The sequence below is a fragment of the Aethalodelphis obliquidens genome, unplaced genomic scaffold (assembly GCF_003676395.1).
Source record: "Aethalodelphis obliquidens isolate GAN/ISIS:26980383/991018 unplaced genomic scaffold, ASM367639v1 scaffold18, whole genome shotgun sequence".
Classification (NCBI taxonomy): Eukaryota; Metazoa; Chordata; class Mammalia; order Artiodactyla; family Delphinidae; genus Aethalodelphis; species Aethalodelphis obliquidens.
Window position 1 is genome coordinate 22,251,775 of NW_020837962.1, and position 25,932 is coordinate 22,277,706.

At 38.3% G+C, this 25,932-nt stretch overlaps 1 protein-coding gene across 3 annotated transcripts in view; it reads left to right on the plus strand.

Moving 5' to 3' along the window:
- Positions 1-25,932, plus strand: part of SEL1L2 (SEL1L2 adaptor subunit of SYVN1 ubiquitin ligase) — a 99,298-nt gene that overhangs the window by 58,298 nt on the left and 15,068 nt on the right. For 2 of the 3 annotated variants that reach the window (XM_027118337.1, XM_027118338.1), the window contains exons 6-14: positions 10,329-10,382; positions 10,799-10,858; positions 10,944-11,025; positions 12,215-12,369; positions 13,013-13,069; positions 20,114-20,182; positions 21,043-21,120; positions 24,900-24,962; positions 25,528-25,615. In XM_027118337.1, coding sequence (XP_026974138.1) covers positions 10,329-10,382; positions 10,799-10,858; positions 10,944-11,025; positions 12,215-12,369; positions 13,013-13,069; positions 20,114-20,182; positions 21,043-21,120; positions 24,900-24,962; positions 25,528-25,615 — 706 coding nt within the window. The remainder of the gene's footprint in view (positions 1-10,328; positions 10,383-10,798; positions 10,859-10,943; positions 11,026-12,214; positions 12,370-13,012; positions 13,070-20,113; positions 20,183-21,042; positions 21,121-24,899; positions 24,963-25,527; positions 25,616-25,932) is intronic. The other variant, XM_027118339.1, reaches the window with a different exon arrangement.

The window sequence follows — 25,932 nt, forward strand, 5'->3', positions numbered from 1 at the left end:
AAAAAAAAAAAAAAAAAAAAAGGATTGCTTTGGCTATTCGGGGTCTTTTGTGTTTCCATACAATTTGTGAAATTTTTTGTTCTAGTTCAATGAAAAATGCCATTGGTAGTTTGGTAGGGATTGCTTTGGGATGTATAGTCATTTTCACAATGTTGATTCTTCCAATCCAAGAACATGGTTTATCTCTCTGTCTGTTTGTATCATCTTTAATTTCTCTCATCAGTGTCTTACAGCTTTCTGCATACAGGTCTTTTCTCCCCTTATGTAGGTTTATTCCTAGGTATTTTATTATTTTTGTTGCAGTGGTAAATGGGAGTATTTCTTTAATTTCTCTTTCAGATTTTTCATCATTAGTGTATAGGAATGCAAGAGATTTCTGTGCATTAGCTTTGTGTCCTGCTACTTTACATATTCATTGATTAGCTCTAGTAGCTTTCTGGTAGCATCTTTGGGATTCTCTATGTATAGTATCATGTCATCTGCAAACAGTGACAGTTTTACTTCTTTTTTTCTAATTTGGATTCCTGTTATTTCTTTTTCTTCTCTGAGTGCTGTGGCTAAAACTTCCAAAACTATGTTGAATAATAGTGGTGAGAGTGGACATCCTTGTCTTGTTCCTGATATTAGTGGAAATGGTTTCAGTTTTTCACCATTGAGAAAAATGTTGGCTGTGGGTTTGTCATATATGGCTTTTATTATGTTGAGGTAAGTTCCCTCTATGCCTACTTTCTGGAGGGTATTTATCATAAATGGGTGTTGAATTTGTCAACAGCTTTTTCTGCATCTATTGAGATGATCAAATGGTTTTTCTCCTTCAATTTGTTAATATGCTTTATCACATTGATTGTTTTGTGTATATTGAAGAATCCTTGCATTCTTGGGATATCCTCACTTGAACATGGTGTATGATCCTTCTAATGTGCTGTTGGATTCTGTTTGCTAGTTTTTTGTTGAGGAATTTTGAATCTATGTTCATCAGTGATATTGGTCTGTAGTTTTCTTTTTTGGGACATCTTTGTCTGGTTTTGGTATTAGGGTGATGGTGGCCTTGTAGAATGAGTTTGGAAGTGTTCCTCCCTCTGCTATATTTTGGAAGAGTTTGAGAAGGATAGGTGTTACCTTTTCCCTAAATGTTTGATAGAATTTGCCTGTGAAGCCCTCTGGTCCTGGGCTTTTGTTTGTTGGAAAATTTTTAATCACAGTTTCAATTTCAGTGCTTGTATTTGGTCTGTTTATATTTTCTATTTCTTCCTGTTTCAGTTTTGGAAGGTTATGCTTTTCTAAGTGTTTGTCCATTCCTTCCAGGTTGTCCCTTTTATTGGCATATAGTTGCCTGTAGTAATCTCTCATGATCCTTTGTATTTCTGCAGTGTCAGTTGTTACTTCTCCTTTTTCATTTCTAATTCTGTTGACTTGAGTCTTCTCCCTTTTTTTTCCTTGATGAGTCTGGCTAGTGGTTTATCAATTTTGTTTATCTTCTCAAAGACCCAGCTTTTAGTTTTATTGATCTTAGGTACTGTTTCCTTCATTTCTTTTTCACTTATTTCTGATCTGATCTTTATGATTTCTTTCCTTCTGCTAACTTTGGGGTTTTCTTTCTCTAATTGCTTTAGGTGTAAGGTTAGGTTGTTTATTTGAGATGTTTCTTGTTTCTTAAGGTAGGATTGTATTGCCATAAACTTCCCTCTTAAACCTGCTTTTGCTGCATCCCATATGTTCTGGGTGGTCGTGATTTCATTGTCATTTGTTTCTAGGTATTTTTTGATTTCCTATTTGATTTCTTCAGTGGTCTCTTGGTTATTTAGTAGTGTATTGTTAGGCCTCCATGTATTTGTATTTTTAACACATATTTTCCTGTAATTGATATCTAGTCTTATAGCGTTGTGGTTGGAAAAGATACTTGATATGATTTCAAATTTACCAAGGCTTGATTTGTGACCCAAGATATGGTCTATCCTGGAGAATGTTCCATGAGCACTTGAGAAGAAAGTGTATTCTGTTGTTTTGAGATGGAATGTCCTATTAATATCAATTAAGTCCACCTTGTTTAATGTATCAGCTAAAGCTTGTGTTTCCTTATTTATTTTCATTTTGAATGATCTGTCCATTGGTGAAAGTGGGGTGTTAAAGTCCCCTACTATGATTGTGTTACTGTCGATTTCCCCTTTTATGGCTGTTAGCATTTGCCTTATGTATTGAGGTGTTCCTATGTTGGGTGCATAAATATTTACAATTGTTATATCTTCTTCTTGGACTGATCCCTTGATCATTATGTAGTGTCCTTCTTTGTCTCTTCTAATAGTCTTTATTTTAAAGTCTATTTTGCCTGATATGAGAATTGCTACTCCAGCTTTCTTTTGATTTCCATTTGCATTCAATATCTTTTTCTAACCCCTCACTTTCAGTCTGTATGTGTCCCTAGGTCTGAAATGGGTCTCTTGTAGACAGCATATATACAGGTCTTGTTTTTGTATCCACTCAGCCAGTCTATGTCTTTTGGTTGGAGCATTTAATCCATTTACATTTAAGGTAATTATTGATATGTATGTTCCTATTACCATTTTCTTAATTGTTTGGGGTTTATTATTGTAGGTCTTTTCCTTCTCTTGTGTTTCCTGCCTAGAGAAGTTCCTTTAGCATTTGTTGTAAAGCTGGTTTGGTGGTGCTGAATTCTCTTAGCTTTTGCTTGTCTGTAAAGGTTTTAATTTCTCCATCAAATCTGAATGAGATCCTTGCTGGGTAGAGTAATCTTGGTTGTAGGATTTTCCCTTTCATCACTTTAAATATGTCCTGCCACTCCCTTCTGGCTTGCAGAGTTTCTGCTGAAAGATCTGCTGTTAACCTTATGGGGATTCCCTTGTATGTTATTTGTTGCTTTTCCCTTGCTGCTTTTAATATTTTTGCTTTGTATTTAATTTTTGTTAGTTTGATTCATATGTGTCTTGGCATGTTTCTCCTTGGATTTATCCTGTATGGGACTCTCTGTGCTTCCTGGACTTGATTGTTTCCTTTTCCATATTAGGGAAGTTTTCAACTATATTCCCTTCAAATATTTTCTCAGTCCCTTTCTTTTTGTCTTCTTCTTCTGGGACCCCTATAATTCGAATGTTGGTGCATTTAATGTTGTCCCAGAGGTCTCTGAGACTGTCCTCAATTCTTTTCATTCTTTTTGCTTTATTCTGCTCTGTGGTAGTTATTTCCAGTTTTTTATCTTACAGGTCACTTATCCGTTCTTCTGCATCAGTTATTCTGCTATTGATTCCTTCTAGAGAATTTCTAGTTTCATTTATTGTGTTGTTCATCATTGTTTGTTTGCTGTTTAGTTCTTCTATGTCCTTGTTAAATGTTTCTTGGATTTTCTCCATTCTATTTCCAAGATTTTTTATCATCTTTAGATCATTACTCTGAATTATTTTTCAGTTAGACTGCCTATTTCGTCTTCATTTGTTTGGTCTGGTGGGTTTTTACCTTGCTCCTTCATCTGCTGTGTATTTCTCTCTCTTCTCATTTTGCTTAACTTACTGTGTTTGGGGTCTCCTTTCTTCAGGCTGCAGGCTCATAGTTCCCGTTTTTTTTGTGTCTGTCCCCAGTGGGTAAGGTTAGTTCAGTGGGTTGTGTAGCCTTCCTGGTGGAGGGGACTGGTGCCTGTGTTCTAGAGGATGAGGATGGATCTTGTCTTTCTGGTGGGCAGGACTGCATCCGGTGGTGTGTTTTGCGGTGTCTGTGAAATTTTTATGATTTTCAGCAGCCTCTCTGCTAATGGGTAAGGTTGTGCTGGCATGGGCTGTCCAGCACTGTAGCTTTCTGGCCATTGATTGGAGCTGTGTCTTAGTATTGAGTTGGAGATCTCTGAGAGAGCTTTCACGGTTTGATATTACTTGGGGCTGGGAGGTCTCTGGTGGAACTCGGCTCTCCAACCTCAGAGGCTCAGGCCTGACACCCGGCTGGAGCACCAAGACTATGATTGTGGAGGCTTGGTGAATACAAAATCTGATATAGTAGGCCAGTAGGATGGAGACTCTGGGAAGAGTTGCAGCCCAAATGAAGGCTGCTGGCAGAATCCTATCCTCTGGTCATTGGCAGGAGGCTTCATTTCCTTACCATGTGGAGCTCTTATTAGGGCTGCTCATAACAAAGCTTCTTCCATAGAATGGAAGAGAGGAAAAGGGGGAGAGAAGGACAGAGAGGGAAAGGGAGAAAGTCAGGGGCTGGGAGAGTGGGCCCCAAAACTTTTTATCTTTTTGAGCAAAGAACTGTTCCAGGTGCCTTTTACAGTCTTCTAGGGAATTGAAGTTTTTTCCATTAAGAGAATTTTGTAAAGACCAAAATAAATGGAGATCCGAAGGTGCAGTGTTTGGTGAATACTGCAGATGAATCAGAACTTCCCAGCCAAGCTGTAACAGTTTTTGCCTGGTCATCAAAGAAACAGGCAGTCTTGCATTATCCTGATGGAAGATTATGTGTTTTCTGTTGAATAATTCTGGACGCTTTTCATTGAGTGCTGTTTTCCGTTGGTCTCATTGGTAGCAGTACTTGTTGGAATTAATTGTTTGGTTTTCTGAAAGGAGCTCATAATAGAGGACTCCCTTCCAATCCCACAATATACACAACATCACCTTCTTTGGATGAAGATCGGCCTTTGGTGTGGCTGGTGGTGGTTCATTTCGCTGTCCCACGATCTCTTCCCTTCCACATTATTGTACAGTATCCACTTTTCATCGTCCATCACAATTTGTTTTAAAAATGGAACGTTTTCATTATGTTTCAGTGGAGAATCACATGCAGAACCATGGTCAAGAATGTTTTTTTCGCTTAAATTATGTGGAACTCAAACATTAAAGCAATGAACATAACCAAGCTGGTGCAAATGATTTTCAGCACTTGATTTGTATATTTTGAGTATGTCAGCTCTCTCCTGCGTGGTGTAACATTGATTGTTCTCAATTATTGCTTTGATTTGATCGCTATCCTCTTCAACTGACCTACCCAACCATGGAGCCTCATCCAGTGAGAAATCTCCAGCACGAAACTTCGCAAACCACTTTTGACATATTCAATCAGTCACAACACTTTCTCTATACAGTGCACAAATCTTTTTGTGCATTTCAGTTGCATTTTTACCTTTCTTGAAATAATACAGCATAAAATGCTGAAAATGTTGCTTTATTTCTTTCATCTTCAATATTAAAATGGCTATACAAAAATTCACCAGTTTTGTTGTCTTTTTTTATTTTTTATTTATTTATTTATTTATATTTATTTATTTTTTGCGGTACGCGGGCCTCTCACTGTTGTGGCCTCTCCCGTTGCAGAGCACAGGCTCCGGACACGCAGGCTCAGCGGCCATGGCTCATGGGCCTAGCCGCTCCGCGGCATGTGGGATCTTCCCGGACCAGGCCACGAACCCATGTCCCCTGCATCGGCAGGCAGACTCTCTACCACTGCGCCTCCAGGGAAGCCCTGTTGTCTTTTTTTAAATGCACACTGATATGACAGCTGTCACATACAATCTAACAAAATTGTTTGGAATAAAGTTAAAGACAACTAAGTGCTACTAGAGCCATCTTATGAAAAAACCGAACTAACCTTTGGCTCACCTGATAGAATGATGTAGTATTTGCATATAACCTACACACATCCCCCTGTATACTTTAAATCATCTCTAGATTACTTACCATGTAAATGTTATGTGAATAGTTTCCAGTGCACAGTAAATTTAAGTTTTACTTTTTGGAATTTTAAAAATATTTTTGTTCTGTGGTTGCTTGAGTGTGTTGATGCAGAACCCTCCAGATACAGTGGGCCAACAGTATATATTTTGATCTATTTTATATGCTGAACTGTCTTTGCATTCTAGGAATAAATCCCATTTGATCATGGTGTACAATCCATTTAATGTGTTGTTGAATTCTGTTTGCTAGTACTTTGTTAAGGTTTTCTTTTCATCAATATACATCAGGGATCTTGGTCTGTTGTTTTCTTTTCTTGTAGCATACTTGTCTGGCTTTATTATCAGTGTAGTGGTGGCCTTATAAAATGAGTTTGAAAGTATTCTCTACTCTTTGGTTTTTGGGAAGAATTTGAGAAGGATTGGTGTTATTCTTTAAATGCTTGATAAAATTCTCCAGTGAAGCCATCAGATCCTGGGCTGTTCTTTGTAGGAGGTTTTTGATTACTGATTTAACCTCCTTACTAGTTATAGATCTGTTTAGATTTTTATTTCTTCATGATTCAGTCTTCATAAGTTGTGTGTTTCTAGAAATATATCCATTTCTTATAGATAATCCAATTTTGGGGTGTATATTCTTTCATACTACTCTCTTATTATCTTTTTCATTTCTGTGGCATCAGTTGTAATGTCCCCTCTGTTATTTCTGATTTTTGTGTTTTGGGTCTTTTTTTCTTAGTCTAAGCATTTGTCAATTTTGCTGATCTTTTGAAAAACTAGCTCTTAGTTTCATTGATTTTTCTACAGTTTTTCTATTCTCTTTTTTGTTTATTTTTCCTTTATTCTTTATTATTTCCCTCCTTCTACTAACTTTGGGCTTCATTTGTTCTGTTTTCTTTAGTTGCTTGAGGTATAAAGTTAGGTTGTTAATTTGAGAGCTTTTTAAAGTAGATTTTTATCTCTATAAACTTCCTCTTAGTACTGCTTTTGCTGCATTGCCTAAGTTTGGTATGGTGTTTTTAGTTTTCATTTGTCTCAAGATATTTTCTAATTTTTCCTGTGATTTTTCTTTGACCCATTTGTTATTCAAGAGTGTGTTGCTTAATTTGTGCATATTTGTGAATTTTCCAGTTTTCTTTTTGCTATTGATTTCTAGTTTCATTCCACTGTGGTCAGAAAAGTTACTTGGTATGATTTTAATCTTTTTAAATTTGTTAATATTTGTCTTGTGGCCTAACATATGATCTATCCTGGAGAATGTTCTATGTGATCTTCAGAAGAATATGCATTCAGCTGTAGTTGAGTAGAGTGTTTGCTATATGTCCATTAGGTCTAATTAGTCCTTGGTGTTGGTCAACTCCTCTGTTTCTTTATTAATCTTCTGTCTCGTTGTTCTATCCATTATTGAAAGTGGGGAATTAAAATCTCCTACTGTTATTTTATCACTATTTCTCCTTTCAATTCTGTCATTGTTTGCTTCATATATTTGGGTGCTTTGCTGTTAGGTGCATATACATTTATAATGGTTATATCTTCCTGGTGAATTGACCCTTTTATCATTATATAATGCCCTTTGCCTCTTGTGACAGTTTTTGATTTAAAGTCTATTTTTTCTAAGTGTGATCATCCCTCTCTTTTGGTTACAGCTTGCATAGAATATCTTTTTCCATTTTTTTCACTTTCAGCCTATGTTTGTTTTTATATCTAAGGTAAGTCTTCTGTAGACAGCATAAAGTTGGATCTTGTTTTTTTTCCATTGAGCCTTCTATGTCTTTTAATTGGGGGAGTTTAATCCATATAAAAATTGAGAGTAATTAATTAAAGAGAAAGACTCATTATTGCCATTTTGTTCATTGTTTTCTGTTTGTTTTATAGTTATTTTGTCCTTCTTTTCCTCTCTTGATGACTTCCTTTGTCTTTCATTTATTTTTTTGTAATGGCATGCTTTGATTCCCTTCTCATTTTCTGTGTGCATCTTCTGTAGGTATTTTCCTTGTAGTTACCCTGGAGATTACATAAAACGTCTTATAGTTATGACAATCTATTATAAATTGATATCAACTTAACTTCAATCACATAGACTCTGCCCTCCTCCCACTTTATGTTATTAGTGACACAAATCACTTCTTTTTATATTTTGTTATTAATTAACATAGTTTTTTAGTTACAGTTATCTTTTATGCTTTTATCTTTTAAATTCTCTACCAGAATTAAAAGTGACTTATCCACCACCATTACGGTATTACATGATTCTTTGTTTGTCTATGTATTTATTATTACCAGAGAGCTTTATATTTTTGTATGCTTTTGTGTTGCGGGCTAACATCCTTTCATTTCAACTTGGATTCCCTTTAGCAATTCTTGTAAAGCAGCTCTAGTGTTGATGAACTCCCTCATCTTTTGCTTATCTGGGAAGTTCTATATTTTGTCTTCATTTTTGAAGGTTAGGTTGTCCAGATACAGTATTCTTGGTTGACAGCTTTTTTCTTTCAGCATTTTGAATATATCATTTCACTCTCTTCTGGCCTGTAATGTTTCTGCTGAGATATCTGCTCATAATCTTATGGAAACTTCCTTGTACATGACAAGTCTCCTTTCTCTTGGTGTATCTGGTGCTCTATGTCTTTGTTTTGATTATAATGTGTCTTTGTGTTGGCCTCTTTGAGTGGACTCCCTACTTGGAGTTCTTTGAACTTAAATTTAGATACCTATTTCCTTTCTCAGGTTTGGGAAGTTTTCATCCAAATTTTATTAAAATAAGCTCTCTGCCCCTTTTTATCTCAGTCTTCTGTGGCTCCCATAATGTGTATAATGTTCAGTTTTTTTGTGTCCCTCAAGTCCCTTAGGCTTTCTTCACTTTTTTAAATTCCTTTTTTTTTATGTTCCTCCAACTCAATCATTTCAAATGACTTGTGTTCAAGTTCACTGATTCTTCTGCTTGATTAAATCTGTTGTTGAACGTCTCTAGTGAAATTTTCAATTCTATTATTGTATTCAGCTCTAGAATTTCTGTAAGATTTTTTTAATAGTTTCTATCTCTTTGTTGATTTTCTCATTTTGTTCATGCATCATTTTGCTGATTTCATTTAGTTGTTTATATGTGTTTTCTTGTAGCATTTTGAGCTTAAGATGATTGTTTTGAATTATTTGTCTGGTAATTTGTAAATCTCCATTTCTTTAGGGTAATTTTTAAAGATTTATTTTATTCCTTTGGTTGGGCCATATTTCCCTGTTTCTTTATCTGCCTTGTTATTTTTTGCTGTGATTTATGCATTTGGGGAAACGGCCACCTTTCCCAGTCTTTATGGACTAGATTTATACAGAGGAAGACCTTCACCAATAAACACAGCTAGAGATTCTGGGGGTCTCTCAAATATTTTCTGGGAATGTGTCTTCTCTGGATTTGTGTTTGTAATTTCCCAATTACAGAGGTTTCTTTTTCAGGAGGTTGTAATAACTTGCTGTCTCTGGTGGTACTGCCTTCTGTGGTACTGCAGGTTCTCTAGTGTTGCAACAAGCCTCCAAGCTCTCTTTTTTGCTTAGAGGCCCCCAGCATCTAAAGCATTCCATTTCTGTCAGTGCTCCAAATCAGATGAGATGAAAGCCAAATCTTCCATCAGCCCCTCTTCAAAAGTCAGAATTCCCACTCTGTTTTTCTCTTTCCTTCCCAAGGGAGAAGCCATGAGGTGGGCTGTTTCTCCTGATTGTGCAGAGTTGTGCTGGCTGCCATCTGCAGTATGCTATAAATTCTCTGATGCTGCAACAATCCCATGAGCTCTTTTGTTCTCAGAAGCCCCCTGGGGAATCGAAAGTATGCTGGTTCCCCATTAGCACCCTGTATCAGGCAAGACAGAAATCAGTACCTCAGGCAATCCCACCAAAAGCTGGAATACTGGACCTAAGTTCCACTCTCCTCTTTCCCTCCCAAGGGAGAAGCTCCAAATTGGACTTTTTCTGCTGATCACACCAAGCTGTGCTGGCCTGGGGGAGGAGTGATTGCAGATTAAATAACCTTAAAAACCTGCAATAAGATTGCAGATTAACTAATGGCTTTTCTAACCTATTTTAATTGGCTGTTCTTTGCTGTGAGCTTGACTGGGTAACTACGATTTCTTGACTGGCTTCTGAAGTTCTCATAAAGGCTTTTTGGACTGTGTATTTTGGATACATTGGAGAAACAAGGCTCGGGGCTTCCTATTCCACCATCTTGCTCTGTGTTCAGACTTTCACTTTTTATTCAATATAATTCTTCCTGTTTGAACTTTTTATATCTATCACATTTTATTTTTAAAATATGTAAAAAAGTATTCAAATTAAAATTTAAAAGTATTGGAGAAAAAAGTCTTTTCATTGCCAAGAAAGGTAAACACATAGAGAGCATTGGTTTATACTATTTTATTACTATAATTATTCTAAAATTCAGTAAGTGTTAGCTTATTTTCACATATATTATACAAAACTTCCACTATTATAACCTTTTCCAAATTTTTCTTGTTGCCTTAGCAAAAGTGTAATAAGGCAATTTGCTATGGTATAAGAAATAAGTTAACAATATAAATAATTATAGAGCAGATATTTAAAATACCCCTTACTGATGTAGGTAAGAATAGCTGTAAAATAAATGGATTTGTTGAGTTTTTCTTTTTCTTTTGGGCTTTAGGCATTAGGATTTTTGTCTTCTTGTGGAATAGGAATGGAATACAATCAAGCTAAGGTAAGGTCATTCTATTTTTTTCTGGAACAAAAATGATTTTTTAAAGGGACACTGAATAGAGAGTCTACTCTTTAAGTGAAGGGCTCACTCTAGTGTGGTGGTTAAGAGCACAGCTCAATAGTTAGAGAAGTTTAGGGTCCTAATGCCATTTGTTTCTTAATGTTCCATATTATCAAGTTTCAGATAATATCTACTCCATAGGCGTTTTGTGATATTTAAATGAAATATCATGTACAATCCCCTTTTCACAGACTCCAGAGCTCAATAAGCCCCCAGTGAATGGCAGCCATCTTTACAGAGAAAGAGAATGAAATTTGTAATTTATTTTGGAGTAGTTCAAGGTTAGGAATAAAAAGGCAATGATTGGGTTTGAGTTCCAAATTTAAATGTCGAATAACCTTTTTTTTAAACTTTAGGCACTGATATATTACACCTTTGGAAGTGCTGGAGGAAGCATGATATCCCAGATGATTTTGGTTTGTAATTAAATATTCTTGGGCCCAAATAGGTGTGGTATAAATATAACATTGTCAAAATATTAAGAATTTATATGTGTTTTAGGGGTACAGATATTTGTCAGGAATCAGTGTTCTACAGAATTGCGAAGTTGCCCTAAGTCATTACAAGAAAGTGGCAGATTATAGTGAGTAATCCACATAATTTATTTTAAGATAAAGAGATTTGCCAAGCAATTAAAAAAACAAATCAATACTAGTTGAAATATTTATGAAAGTATTTAAAGACTGTGCTTTAACATTGGTTATAATACAATTCTTTTAATACAATGTAGAGTTTCTGATTTCTTAATAGTTACTTTTCCAAAAGTTTTAAATGATTGTACTCATCTTTTATTTTTGTTAGTTCATGTCTCCAAACAATTCTATTTTACTTGATCTTGTGATCTTCTTTCCTTAAACTGAGAATTTAAATATAACATGAATAAATATTAAGCAGTTTCTGTAATTCTAACATGAAGAATATGGGATGACCTGTTAAAAATTCCTGAAGAAATGGATGTAAGGTACATACCTTGGCAATCTCTATTGTTGCACTTGAGAACAATTCAAGTAACCATTATTCTATTACCCTATCCTTTGTCTACAAAAAACAGAGCACAAGGTTAATATATATTCCTAGAATCATTTTCAAAGTTGCACGTAATATTTCCTCATGCAACATCACTGAACCAGACTACATAACAGAGTTTTAAATAAAAACCTTCCAAGAAGTGAATAGGGTAAAGTCCATGGTTAATTTCTATGATCAGAATAACATCTGAATTTACATCTTTGACATTATTAGGATCTGAGAAAAGAAAGAAAAAAATTACTTTTGAATTAACGATGTTATATGTATCAAGATGTTTTTGTATGCTTAATGAAACTGGAATTACCAGATATATTTCAAATTGTGTATTTTGTTAGGTTTACTCAACCATATTTGAAATTTATTTTCAGACTATCCATAGGAAATAATTAAGAAGCGGTTCTTACTCTTGTATTGTAGTTTCAATATACCCAGTAAAAGTCAGTGATAGAAGGAGTTGGTTGCCTTCTTCTGAAATCTGTCTTCTTTCCTGAGCCTGCTTGGCTAGGGTCTTACATATATTGATACAATATTTGTATAGGCTGCAAAAAATAAGTAGTGTCTTGTACTTTTCTGAGAACCAAATAAGCAAAATTCTATCTCCTAAGGATATTTCTTTTCTGTTAGTAGACCAGTTCTCTGCACAATTTAAAGAGAATAGGCCTAATAGTTTTTTTCTGTAAGCTGACTGCTGTCTCTTACAGTCTGTGTATTCTGGCTACTCTCTGGCTTGTTTCTATTCACAGTTGCTGACAAATTGGAAAAAAGTGCAGGTGTTCCAGTGGAAAAAGTGAGACTAACTGAAAGACCTGAAAATCTGAGTTCTAACAGTGAGATTTTGGACTGGGACATATACCAATACTATAAATTTTTGGCTGAAAGAGGAGATGTTCAGATACAAGTAATGTATACAGATGAGCTTGAATTTTTAGAACATGCAAATTACAAAGGGCTTAGTTCTCTCTGAGTCCTAGAAGGGTTAACAATGCTCCATCCTGAATGGGAAAGGGAAGAGAACCCCCTCTTTGTTCTACTTTTTTGTCTGTATCTTTCAGTTCCTTATAGCCTATGGGAGAACCAGTTGCAATAGTAATGGCATTGTTTTTTGCATTTACTCCTAAAAAAATTATTACAAAAAAAAAAAACTAGATTGTAATTATAGAAAAAAAGTACCATCCAATGTTGGTTTTAATATGAATGAACTCTTACCAGGATCCAGAAATACCCTGTCCTTGGCAATGGGAATGGAAATAGGACAGCATTTGTGTGACCTTTGAGAACCAAGAGTTAAAGCCACTAGGTTTGCGTGCCCGGGTGTTGCTGTACATCACCAGGCCAGCTTTCTGGCCTTGAGGAAGCCATATGACCAACATCAACCCAATAAAACATGGAATTGGGAACGGTTTTCTGCTTCTTTTTAAAGACATGCCAATTGTAGCAAACTGGATCAATATACTGCATTAAAATCATCAAGTAATTTTTTTCTTTTCTTTATTGAAATGAATACTACTACTAAAATAATTGTCAAAACTCATCATTTCTAGGTATCTCTTGGACAGTTACATCTAACTGGGAGGAAGGGTCTAGATCAGGATTACTATGTAAGTCAATCTCAAGCTTCAGTCATGTGGGGTGGGAAGGATAATGGTGAGAGAGGTTGGCGGGGCCATGAAAGGTGAGAGGGTGGGTGGAAGAGTTGCTGGGGAAAGCCCACTGCTGCTTCCTTGGTCAGATCTGCTTCCCAGTCTTTGAGGAAGAACAAAATTCACTAGAGAAAGCACTTTTCCTACCTGCCTCCAAGTACAAAGCGGGTAGAGGCCTGTGAAGGAGTAGCTGGGGCTGGGGAGTTTCCATGGTCCCACTGAACCCTCTCTCTTCCCACCCAATCTCACTGTTGAACTGGGGTTAGGTGAGGAGGATACACCCATTCCCAAAGGCCAGCTGTGGAAAGTCTACCTGGGAGTTAACGCCTCAACCCCACTTGGCTAGATTAGAGGACAGACTGCTTCCAATATAATTAGGTATATTATTAATCATCTTTATACATTTGCAAAGCTCCTTTCAATCACTTTGCTTAATCTTACCTGATCCCAGTGAGGTTAGAAGATTAATTAACAATTCACATTTATGGTGGAGAAAAAAGCAAATAAACTTGACCTACACAGGATCCTCCTCAGTAAGATGCCAAAGACGTTGGATGAGATCTTGTCGTAATCCTGATTGTGGTTTCAAGGCCTTAGATCCCCACAGATCTGGGAACTAACTGGGATTCTTTTAAAAGATGATTTTGCAGCCCTTGTCATTTTATACAAGCCATGTGCTCACTGTCTCAAAGGAACACACACTCTATTTCAACGTAGTCCCAATGGCTAAGCAATAGAAATAACTAATTTGTGTGGCAGTTACATAAAAGACTGATCTGTTATTACTTTCTGTTTCACTTTATATTTTATTTTATGAATGAACCTTTGGTACTATAGTTTGTGTTTTATATGAGGTACTATACTCATTAGGTAAATGTCAAAGTTAATTTTATAAGATGTGATAAAATAGGTAGCAATTGAAATAAGCATATGCATTACAAGACAGCTCAACTGAAGGTCTTCAGATTTTTTTAAATCTTCACAATAACTAAGGTTTTATCTTCTTAGATGAGAAGTTCTGGATTCACACGATTCCAACATCAGATTTCAGCCTGCAATGAGTTTCTCCTGTTAACTACAAGATGCATAACTGAGAATTCCCCATTTTCCATAAAGACAAAATTTGATTGTGAAGGTGCCCAAACCATGCCTGTACAGAATGCCCACTAAGCTTTGCAGAGTACATAAGATCCCACAAAGCTAAGCATTGGGCTGGCCAAAAAGTTCATTCGGGTTTTTCTGTATGATGGTATGGAAAAACCCGAACTAATTTTACGGCCAACCCAATATTTGCAGTCAGCTCTAGCCACCATGAACACCAGATGGGAGCTGTAGCTGCCTCTAGGTGAGAATGAGGTGCAATCCCAAGGCTGGCAATAGAAGAGTCTGGTGCTGTAGTGGCAACAGCTAGGCATTTGGGTATCACCCAGGAGCCCAGTCAGGCTCTACTGTGGGCTCATTCACATTCATTATCTCTGTTTTACAGATGAGAAGCTGAGGCTGGAGAGATGAAGTAAATTGTTTCAAATCTCACAGTTAGGTAGTAAGATTGTTAAGGAGTAAAATTTGAACTCAGGATTTCCACATTCAAAGCCTGTGCTCTTTTCTTTAAACTTTGCTTACTCTTGACCTGGGCAAAAACAAAACACAAATTAAAAAATTGCAGCCATTGAAATCTAGTTTCCTCATTTGTAAAGCAAGAAGAAGGAATGATACAATCACTCAGGTTTCTCCAAATTCTCTGGTGGTATGTTGGGCCCCAATCTTCCCATCTAGACATCTAAAAAGGCTGGTTTCATTCCAGAACCATCCCAGTAGTTGGGCAAGCACAAGCTGGTCCTTCCTGCTTTCCTCAGTCTAATAAATCTGAGCTTGCATGGAGGACTCCAGTCAAGGTATCAAGACTGATTGGCTTATATATCAGTTAGCTTAGGCTACCATCATAAACGCCATTCCCAAAGTTAGGTGGCTTAAAACAACAACCATTTATTTAATTCATGATTTTGGCAGGTCAGTAGTTGTGGCTGGGCTCAGCTGAGTAATTCTTCCGGTCTGGGCCAGGCTCAACTAATCTTGGCTGGGCTTACACATGTATAGTTAGCTAGAGTTTTGGCCAGGGCTGGCCCATTTATGATGGCCTCATCTGTGACAGCTGAGATGACTGGGTCTCTCTTCATGCTCTCATCCTCCAGCCAGTTGGCCCAAGCTTTTCACGTGGCAGTCAAAGGTTCTACAAATACAATAGCAAAAGTCTCTTGAGGCCTAGGGTTGGAACTGCCGAAATCACTTCTGCCATATTCTTTTGGCCAAAGTAAGTTATGAGGCCTACCAGCATTGAAGGAGTAGGAAAAAGAATTTCTCCTTTTAATAGGCAGAACTGCAAAGTATTGTGGCCGTTTTTGCAACTTGCCACAGCTTAGCTGCATCAAAATCAACTTGGAAGAGCATGGGAGATGCAGAGGGGAGAGAGAAGATAAAAGGATAAAGCCAATTTCTGAAAGGCTGTTGCTGCAGCTCTTCCCATGTCTAGCTTCTCATCCTTCAAGTCTTACTGCCTCAGAGAGGGCTTTCTTGATCAACTCTACTTTTTTTTTTTTGCGGTACGAGGGCCTCTCACTGTTGTGGGCTCTCCCGTTGTGGAGCACAGGCTCCGGATGCTCAGGCTCAGTGGCCATGGCTCACGGGCCTAGCCGCTCCGCGGCATGTGGGATCTTCCCAGACTGGGGCACGAACCCGTGTCCCCTGCATCAGCAGGCGGACTCTCAACCGCTGTGCCACCAGGGAAGCCCAACCCTACTTTTTTATCACTTATCCTATCATGCTGTGTTTATTTTTCTCTGGCCCCTCTCACTCCTTGTACTATACTGATCTTGACCTGTTTGCTGTCTCCCCACGATGGAATGTAAATTCTTATCTATCTTACTCATTACTGTGTGTCTTGTACTCAGATTAGTACCTTGTACATATTAGGTACTTAGTAAATATTTACTGAATAAATGAGTAAATGAGTGAATGAATGAATGACAGCATCCTAAGAATTAGACATTTTCCCCAGCCTAAGAACCACCACTTGAATCAGTATGCTGATGTTTTAGTCCACCAAAGAAAATTAGTAGTGTAAGGCTCTTTATAAATATAAGTGATGCCCAGTACTGCCCAGCAAATTAAACATCAGAATACCTGGAAATGACTAGCTTGCCTTTTCCCCCTCCTCATTGTTTGATTGAATTAATTTCTCTTATGAGTTGTCACCACAGGCAACATTTTCACCTTACCCTCCCCACTACCAAATTCTTAATTATTGAAAAGTATTGTATATGCAATTCTTGATTACATTGTCTTGAATTTGTACACATATATTTTAACGTCATTTGCATTTCTAAATATATACAGGCTCAGAATTAATTGGATTAGGAAAGCTGGGTGTTTTGGTGCCTATTATTAAAGTGGATAATGCATAATTAAATTAAACCTAGTGGAAGAATAATATCAAGTATGTAAAGGCAACAGCTTTGTCCACCCTGCCACCTATTAAAAAGAACAGAGCTAATACTATCCCCTTTAAGAGTGGCTTATAGAACCTGTGATAAAAGAAGTTTCACAAATGTTTTTAGAACAATACATTTTCTTGGCATTTCATTCTAAAGGAAATGTTACAAACTGATTAAACTAGGGACTTTCTTAGAACCAACAAAAAAATCATGTCCATTTTTTTTTAAAAAAGAGATGTGCATTCAAATAATGAAACTTCACTTAGCATAATGCCTGAGACATATTATATTTCATCCTATCTAAGACACCATCAATTATAAGATACATTATGTTCTACTGAGGAAGAGAAAACACTCCCAATATAAATTATATGATGCCATTGATAGTAAGAAATGTCCTGATTAAAATGGGAGAGGAGTTGGGGGCTGTACATCTTAGAATCAGTAAAATATGATGGTGGGTGCTCAGTAAATATTTGAAGAATGGATGGATGGATGGATCGTGTCTTAGTCTGTTTGAGCTGTTACAACGAAAATACCACAGACTGGGTGGCTTATAAACAATGAAAGTTTATTTCTCACTGTTTTGGAGGCTGGAAGTCTGACATCAGGGTACCAGCATGATTGGGTGAGGGCCCTCTTGCAATGCAGACTTCTCCTTGTATCCTCACATAACAGAAGGGGCAGACTAGCTCTCTGGGGCCTCTTTCAAGGGCATAATCCCATTCATGAGAGCTCTGCCAGTCACCTCTTAAAGACCCCACTTCCTAATACAATTACCTTGGGCATTAGGTTTTCAACATATGAATTTGGGGGGAACACAAATATGCAGACCATAGCAGATGGATAGATGAATGGATGGATGGATGGATGGATGGATACTTGACCCTTTGAGAGCAAGAACGCAGGTTTGCCCATGCATAGCCATCAAAGTAGCTTGCATGGTTCTTTCACATAGTGTTTAATAAATGTTTATGCAATTGAAACAATAGCATTAAAGGCAGGTTAACGTAAAGATAAAGAAAAGAGAGCTGAGATGCCAAGTAAGCCAGGAAAGAGGAAGGGGAAATGAGAGAGAGCCTCAATTCCTTTGGTCTTTACAAGATCATTATATTGAAGGATGGGGAAAACTCCAGGATTCTTATTTGCTTCTAGGGAATAGACGATTCTCTTTTAACAGTTCAAATCTAGAGTCCCAGAATGTAGCTTTTTCCCCAGAGCTCTCTATTGCCAAATATTTGAGCCCAAATTCTGAAACTGGACTTTGAAAATGATTTCATAGAATCATAATGCTAGAGCTGGAAGGGACCATAAAAATTAAAATCCAGTCCCCTTGTTTTAGAGATTGACAAATTTATCTTTTCATTCAGTCATTTATTCTTTCATTCCAGAAATATTTTCTGAGTGCCTAACATACAGTAGACACTGTGCTAAGATACAGAGAATTCAACACTGGGGGAGACAAAAAATTAAGCAGACAGGTCAATGGATGCATGCCATGATAGGGAAGGACAGGGTTCCCAAAAGCACAGAGGAAGAGAACATGAATGAATAAACCAAAGCCTGGAGCAAATTTGTACTATGACTTGCACAAATTATAGTTACTGATGGATATATTCGGGTCTTGGCTCAGTAGAGATATTCATAAGAAATACGATTATTTCTTATACTGATGTGTTCTGATAAATGTGACTGGTAAATCATACGTTTAGTCATACCTTTGATTTATTTACCAATATGTAATTGGTAAATCATACATTGCTACAATTTTCTCCTATCCAATTGACACCTACGTGATTCCAGACATTTTAGACGGCATTTGTTTCAAGACTACTTCATGCTCATAAATCTCCAATGGCTTCTATTTTTTACCAAATAAAATGAAAGTCCTTAGCCTGGTATTCAAGACTGTTTATAATACGGCCCCATCACATTTTTGCTAGTCCTAGCTTTTGGATGTTCTACTTCAGGTGTACCAAAGTAACTACTATTTCCTGGACACACCTTGGACACTCCCATCTCCATTCTTTGTTCATGTTATTCCCTCAGCCTGTGATGCCTTCTGCACAGTGAATCCTTTATCTTTTGTATGACCTTTATCATTTAAGCCCTCCTTCTTTAAACCATGAAGGCAGAGTGCCAAGGACATGGGAATTGGATTCAGGCTGCTGGCGGGTTGCCAGTACCAACTGCATGACTCTGAGTGTCACTAAATAGGCGCAGATATTAATAATAGCTTCCTTACGGTGCTGTTGTGAAGACTGAGTGAGAAAAAGCTTGTAAAACACTTAACATAGAGCTGCATACAATTTCTATTATTCTAAACCCATCTAATTCTTTTCAGTGTTCCTTTTATCTCACCTATCACTTATTGTCTTACTGCTATTTACATCTACTCCTTTTTCTCAACAGTATTGTTAGGGAGCAAATGTAGGGATAGGGTTTTTTACTCATCTATGAATCACCTATAATACCTGCCATACTACCGTATGTATGGCAGGTTTCAACCAAGTTCTTGAAAGGATAAGTGAAGAATAGAAGAGGTGGATGGGAGAACGGATGTATGATGTGATGAGGTCCAGGATGGTAGCGTTTGTATTTACTTTATGTCCACAAGGCAGACCGACTTTAGTAACAAGTGTGTGGTTCTCAAATAAGTTGGCAATATTTCTAGAGCAAATTTACGTATAAAAGAACGACCTGCATTTCTTCCTTAAACATTCTCTTCTCTTTGGGAAGGAGTGGATCCTTGCACATCAATCTAGTCAAGGCTTTTTAAAGAGAGAAGAGTTGTGTCCTAATAAGACACTTTGGAGAGTGTGTCTTCATTTCTCATTCCTGGGGCTTATTTCTTTTATTTCTCCATGTGGTCTCTGAGGAGAACTGATGGAAGGTCAGGATGAGGCCTAAGGAATGAGGCAGCAGGAGACAGGTCAGCTCCCATGCGTTCTAGACTGAGCATTTCATTTAACGTTATGACCCAGAGAGGATCAGAGGCTTTGCTGGCCCCCTTCAGTTTGATTTAGAAAGAATTGGTCTGAAGTTCACCTCTGCAGAAAGGCCTGGGCTCAGCAGGCAGCCAGCTGTGTCTAGTCTTACTCCCTCTGCCTCATAAACATTAGGATGCTGTATATCCAATTCTGCCAATTACACAAACTGTCTTATGCAATAAGTACATACTGACAACATACAAGTGTACTTTTTTAAAATAATGGAGTATTTAGTTCTGCAGCTGGGATTTATCTGTCCTCCACAAAGCCACATGCCTATCATGCCTTTCCAAATGTGAGAAACAAGCCCTAACATTCTAAAATTATATATATGAAATATATATATTTATCTCCCACTCTTCAAGTTTGTGACTGAAATAGCACTTGGAGTAGTGCTTTAAACAAAGTGGGCATTTCATAGATAGTTTTTAATGCATGTTTAATGAAATAAAATTTAGTTCAAAAGCTATTTTGTATGATATGTTCATTACTGTCAATAATGTTGTTTCTTTTCTCTCCAGAAAGCATTATACTACTTCTTAAAGGCAGCAAAAGCTGGGAGTGCAAATGCCATGGCATTTATAGGAAAGGTACAAGCTTCATCTTGACCAATATTTTTCATTTCTTAAAACCTAATAGTACCAGCTAATTGAACCCAGTGTATGGTGACAGGGCTGCACACCTCTTTCATGGAAGCAGCTAAGCGGGGCATTCGGCTACAAACTGAGAGTAGCATTCTTGAGGTGACAGTTTGGGAAGAAGCCCCATACAATAGTGGTCCTTAGCCAGGGCACCAAAAGCCGTCTTGAAAGTGAATGTGGCCCAGGGCTCCCAGCTGAGTGTAGCTCAGAGCCCCTCTGTTGAGCCCTTGGCGGGTAACAGGAGATCTGGGCTAGATTGGGACAGGCCTCGACCCATCGAGGGTACCTCCTTCCTCCATCCCTGGAATGAGAACCAGCTCCAGACTGACCAAACCCAGCTCCTCCCTGACTGATGGGAGGAGCTGTTGTGGAGTGTCCCTCTGGAGAGGCATCTTCTTCTCTCCTTCAAAGACCACTCACACCCCTGTGTGCTGTCCTTGGCTCCCCGCAGCCAATCTGCATCAGTAACCATGGGGACAAGTGCCCTGCTTCCAGAGGGCTACATACAGTAAATTTAGATGCAAGGAAACATGAAAAAACACAGATAGGATCCTTTTTTTTTTGCCCTTGGGCAAGTGCACTCCAGAATGTATGTAATAGATTGTATCCTTAGTTTTTCCCTTTATAAAAATGGAGGTGAAATTCAAATAACATAAAATTAACCATTTTAAAGTGTACACTTCAGTGGCCTTTACTACATTCACAATGTTGTGCAACCATCACCTCTATGTAGTTCTCAAAGATTTTCATCACCCTCAAATTCCTTAGTTTTTACATCTTTTCGTTTATTTTATTTTATTTTTTTGTAGATGTATTTAGAAGGGAATGTTGCAGCACCACAAAATAATGCTACCGCTTTCAAATACTTTTCTATGGCAGCTAATAAGGTATGTATTCAGCCCATTTCTGTAAAAAACACTTGCCTTTTATTACATGCAGACTGGTGTTGAAGAGTTAAGTCCAAAGCCCCATGCCAGACTAATGGGCCTGGGAGGCGTTTAGGGTCCCGGGGAAGAAAAATATCGTTGACAATAAAATATGGGGTTGGGGGTAGGCAGGGACACGTCTCACCTTCTTGGTAAATGGAAAATGGCAGTGCCTTGTGCTGTCCTAGCTGGAGGCCAGACAGAAGCTCAGCTTTCCCCTCCACCATGCAGTAGATGAGGCCATCTAGCTCAGGAAACAGGAAACAAAAATGAGGACTGAGGAAGGGAAAACTCAGTCAGTAACTGCAGTAAGTTGAGTACAAAGACAGCCAAGAAATGCCCAGTTTTTTCTCCTTTGATCTTACCCAAAGGCTCTGGCTCAGGCAGAAGTTTGTCGGGCAGCCAGGACAATATGATTGAGAGCGTGGCGCTGGAGACAGAATCCCTGGTTTGAATGCCAGTCCTTCAACTTACTAGCTGTGTGACCATGGACAAGTTACTTAAACTCTCTGTGCCTCAATTTTCCTATCTATAAAATGAGAACATAGGAAAATTTGCCTCATATTGTTGTTGTCAGGATTTAATGAGTTAATAGTTATATGCCTCATATTGTAAAGTACCTAAAGCAGTGCCTGGCACATAATAAGTATGTGTGTCAGCTATTATCTTTCGAAGTCTGGGGCCAGTAAGGTAGAATGAAGTTCAAAGCATATCCGAGGCAGAATGGATTGGATCTGTGAGGAAATATAGAAATTGTGTAGTGTGGCTCCTGCCACTGAAGTTCTTGCCTTGGTTCCTAAGATCAGTGAGGCTGGTATCTGTCAGGTGAAATTTAGCAGACTCCCCTAAACCCCTGTAGTGCATAAAGAACGTCCTCATGACAACACTCACCAACCTAACGTTGGAGAACAGCCTTGATAAACTTTCTAATCCTGCACAGTGGGAAGCATTTTGTTGTCTTCCACTGTCTTACAGCAACACAGGCAGGAGAGATGTGCTCAAATGGAGAGTATTTTCAACTGTTCTCGGTTTTTAAAAGCCCACACGCTGCTTCAGGAGCCTATTTATAAATGACTCGCACCTCGGAGCTGCTGCTATTGTGGTTTAAATGACTGAGAAGGCTGGTATTCGGCTCCTCTCCTCTCCCTTGTAATTTATATGAAATTGTTGCTCCTCGAGACAGGCATCCAGAGTACCATTAGATTAGGATGACAAGGAGAGCAGACTGAAAAAGAGGTGGTATAATGTAACAGAGGAAGATCTCATGTGACTGGGCAGATAATGCTGATTTGTCAGCGCAAAGGAATGATGCCAGGGAGCTGAGTGTGTAAATTAACCCAGCTCCCCCAAGCTATTCAAGGGCTGTGTAACCAGTAGTGATCTGAGCTACTCGTGTTCTAAACCTGAGCTACCTTCCTTTATGGGCATTATTATGAATGGCATCAGGTGGACATAGCCATGTAATCCTTCACCATCTCCTGGACAGTTTATGAGATTCCTCACTTGGGGTCACTATCAAAGTAAAGAGTTTCTGCCTCCCACTCTTGCACACCCATACTCTTCTTTTACAACTATTTTTTAAACTGTTGCTTTTTAAATTTGTTTTTAAGTCATATCAGTACCAGGATGCAAAGCTATAGACTCTATGACTTCTTGTGTCTTACTCAGAAACATGAACAGTTAGCCTGTGTTGGGCCCAAGTTGGATCATATTCTTCTGGTTTCCTCTCTCACACCTCTGAACACATCAGGCCCATCCCCATCGTCACACTTATGTCATTCCCCCCTTCCCAGAATCCCCCATTCTGAATACCCATCCCCCAGAGCAGAGCTCGATCCTCTCTCCCTCCACAAAGCCACCCCTACTCCCTTGGCACACATCTTTTCCCTCTTCTGAACTTGCCCTGTGTTCACTCTGTGTACTGCTAGACACTTTACTGCTTCTACCCTGTGCCTTCTCTCCTACTGTCTGAAGGCCACGTCTCTTCACCTAGAGGAGGCCAATGGCCTTAGTGCCTTGTAGGGGTTCATCAAATATTTGCCAAATATGACCATCTGGTCCCTAAGTTCATGTCAGTTAACCTGAGCTAGAGCATTGAGCCCTAAGGCAGAAGTTATGTATGGGGTGGGGGGGTTGGTGCCTGCACATATGTTTTGTTTGGCTCAGAAAGAGTTTTAAAAATTAGGAAATTTCATATCAAAATCTGGATGTTCGGCTTTTCTTGGAAAATGAGAAGAGCTGTCCACGTGAGGCGGCCTTTCCACATGATGACAGTTGGCTGCAGCAGAGAGCCGGGGAGGTGCTGCTGCCTTTGGACAGGGCAGGTGCTCTCTGGTTTGCCTCAGTCTCCACCACTCCCCCATCACCGGGCTTAATGTACTTCTTACATTACTTGCATGGCTCTGGAGGTATCTGAGTTGGCCACTCCTGAGCTGAACATTCTAAACAGGTACTCTGGGCCTTAAACAGTTGGTGAGTCATCCAATGAGACCCTGGTTTCCCAAGGATTCTCTTAGAGAAAGAAAGAAATGTGTCCCTAGTATTCTAACCTTTCTCCTCCTTCTCCCTTCCTCTTTCCTTCCTCTCATTTCCCTTCCCTCCCATTTTTTCTCAACATCTAAATGAAGATAGTTAAAAGGAGACAGACTCACTAGACTTTACCACATGGATCACACCAGGCCTTACTATCCCCAAAGCAGTCTATCCTAAAACTCCTGGAACCACAGGTAGTAGTCAGGGGAGAAGAGGGAAGAGGATAGTAGACATATACCAGCTGTTTTAAATACAGGTGGACCGTCCTCAAGAATTCTTACAATAGCTGGCCCTTTGACATGCATAGGCTCAAAGTCTGGAGTCTTGAAATAGTTGTTGAACTATGCCTTCTCTAGTTATGTGCTATTCCTGTATCACCGAGGAATATTCTGGTTGCATCAGCAATAATTACATTTCAATTATTAAATTATTAAAACTAATTACAAATAAATACATTTAAGTGGTAAAGAGAAATTTGGAGAGTTTTCTAACAGAACTTAAGTCCCTGAGGAAATACTATAAACCTTACAAGCAGTAACAGTGCTTTACCATCCATAACAGCTAGATTGAAATTCATAGAGTCTCCAAATATTATTTGGCCATTTACGTCAACCTCCTTTGACGAAAGCAGGTAACAAGTGTCTAGATAGACTTCTCCCTTCTGAAAAACTCCTACACATCGTTTAAGACCCAGCTCAAATGTCAACACCTCCGACAACTCAATCTGCTCAGTCCCTAGTCTCACCCACCATCACCTAAGCCTCCCTCTTCTAGGTGCCCACAACACTCTTTATCTGTTTCTACTATAGGACTTACCACATTTGACATGACTAAGAGGTCCTACCTAGTGGCTCAGAGCCCAGGAGTCTATAAGGCAGGGATCATGGTTTATTGATCTTTTGACTTTCATCTCCTACCTCTGCCCAATGCCTGTTACGGAGTCACACACAAAGCAAGCACTAAATAAATGCTGAATGAAAGACTGGAGGAAAGATTTGACTTTCATCTCCCTCTTTTCTAGTCAGAGGTGGGTTATGAATGTGTGAAAGGAGAAACTAGAGAGGGTCAGAATAACACCAACTGCCTGATTCACCTGCCTTAGTTCATCTCCTACCAGCTGCATTTCAAATATTGTGAATGATTTTGCAATACTTTTCCGTATGGTAAATTCTTCTGGGACTTTACTTGGATTTTTAAACCTGTTCCAGGGCAATGCCATTGGTCTTCATGGGCTCGGTCTTCTTTACTTTTATGGGAAAGGAGTTCCTGTGGTAAGTTAAATAATTTTCTTATCTTTTTCAACATTTCTAGCAATTTATTAGGATGAAATTCATGATCACTGATTAATCTAAAGGAATTAGTCTCTATTACTTGGTTTGCCAAGGTATCATATCTAGTAATAGAGAATAAAATAATTCAGTGAAATATTTGCCAAAGAGACATAGAACAAGCTTGTGACAAGAGTAACAACGCTAATTATATCTTAGAATCACAGATTCTAAGTAACCTTAGAAATCATCTAAGCCGTGAGGATTTTTTTTCATAGAGAAGTTTATCTTCTTACTTTAACTTTTGTCTTTTGAGTGACCTTCCCCCAATATCTAACAAAACCTACTGTCAATGTAGGAAAAGACATAATTTACAATGAAAATAAGATAATTATTTCTTAATAGAATCTAATATAATAATGAAATAAAATGTATAATACTTCTGATACTACTTTAATTAGCCTAAATCACATAGGGCACTAACTATGCTCTTAAAAAAAGTGGAAGGCAATTGTTACCATGGAGTTATGCATGTACCTTTGAGTAACAAAGTGTAATTATCTTGCAGAATTATGCAGAAGCACTTAAATACTTTCAGAAAGCTGCAGAAAAGGGATGGCCAAACGCACAGTTTCAGTTAGGCTTCATGTACTACTGTAAGTGCTACACATATGGCTGCTTTACTTAGAATGATAAATGCAAAGTCTGCTCCTTTTTTAAGACAAATCAAAGGATTGGTGAAAGTGGTTTAGACAGAACATTCAGACAGCAATTTGAGGAGGAATTTGAAGAAGACAGGAGGAAAAGGACATTTGGGGGGAGGAGGCAAAGAGGTGCAATCAGAAAGCTCACCTTTGAAAATTTTAAGTTTGAAGTGCCTTGTGACACTCAGCGCACAACCCAGAAACAAGTGTGAAACTCACAAGAAAGGTAAAACTTGGAGAGAAAGATTTGGGGAGACATCAACATACAG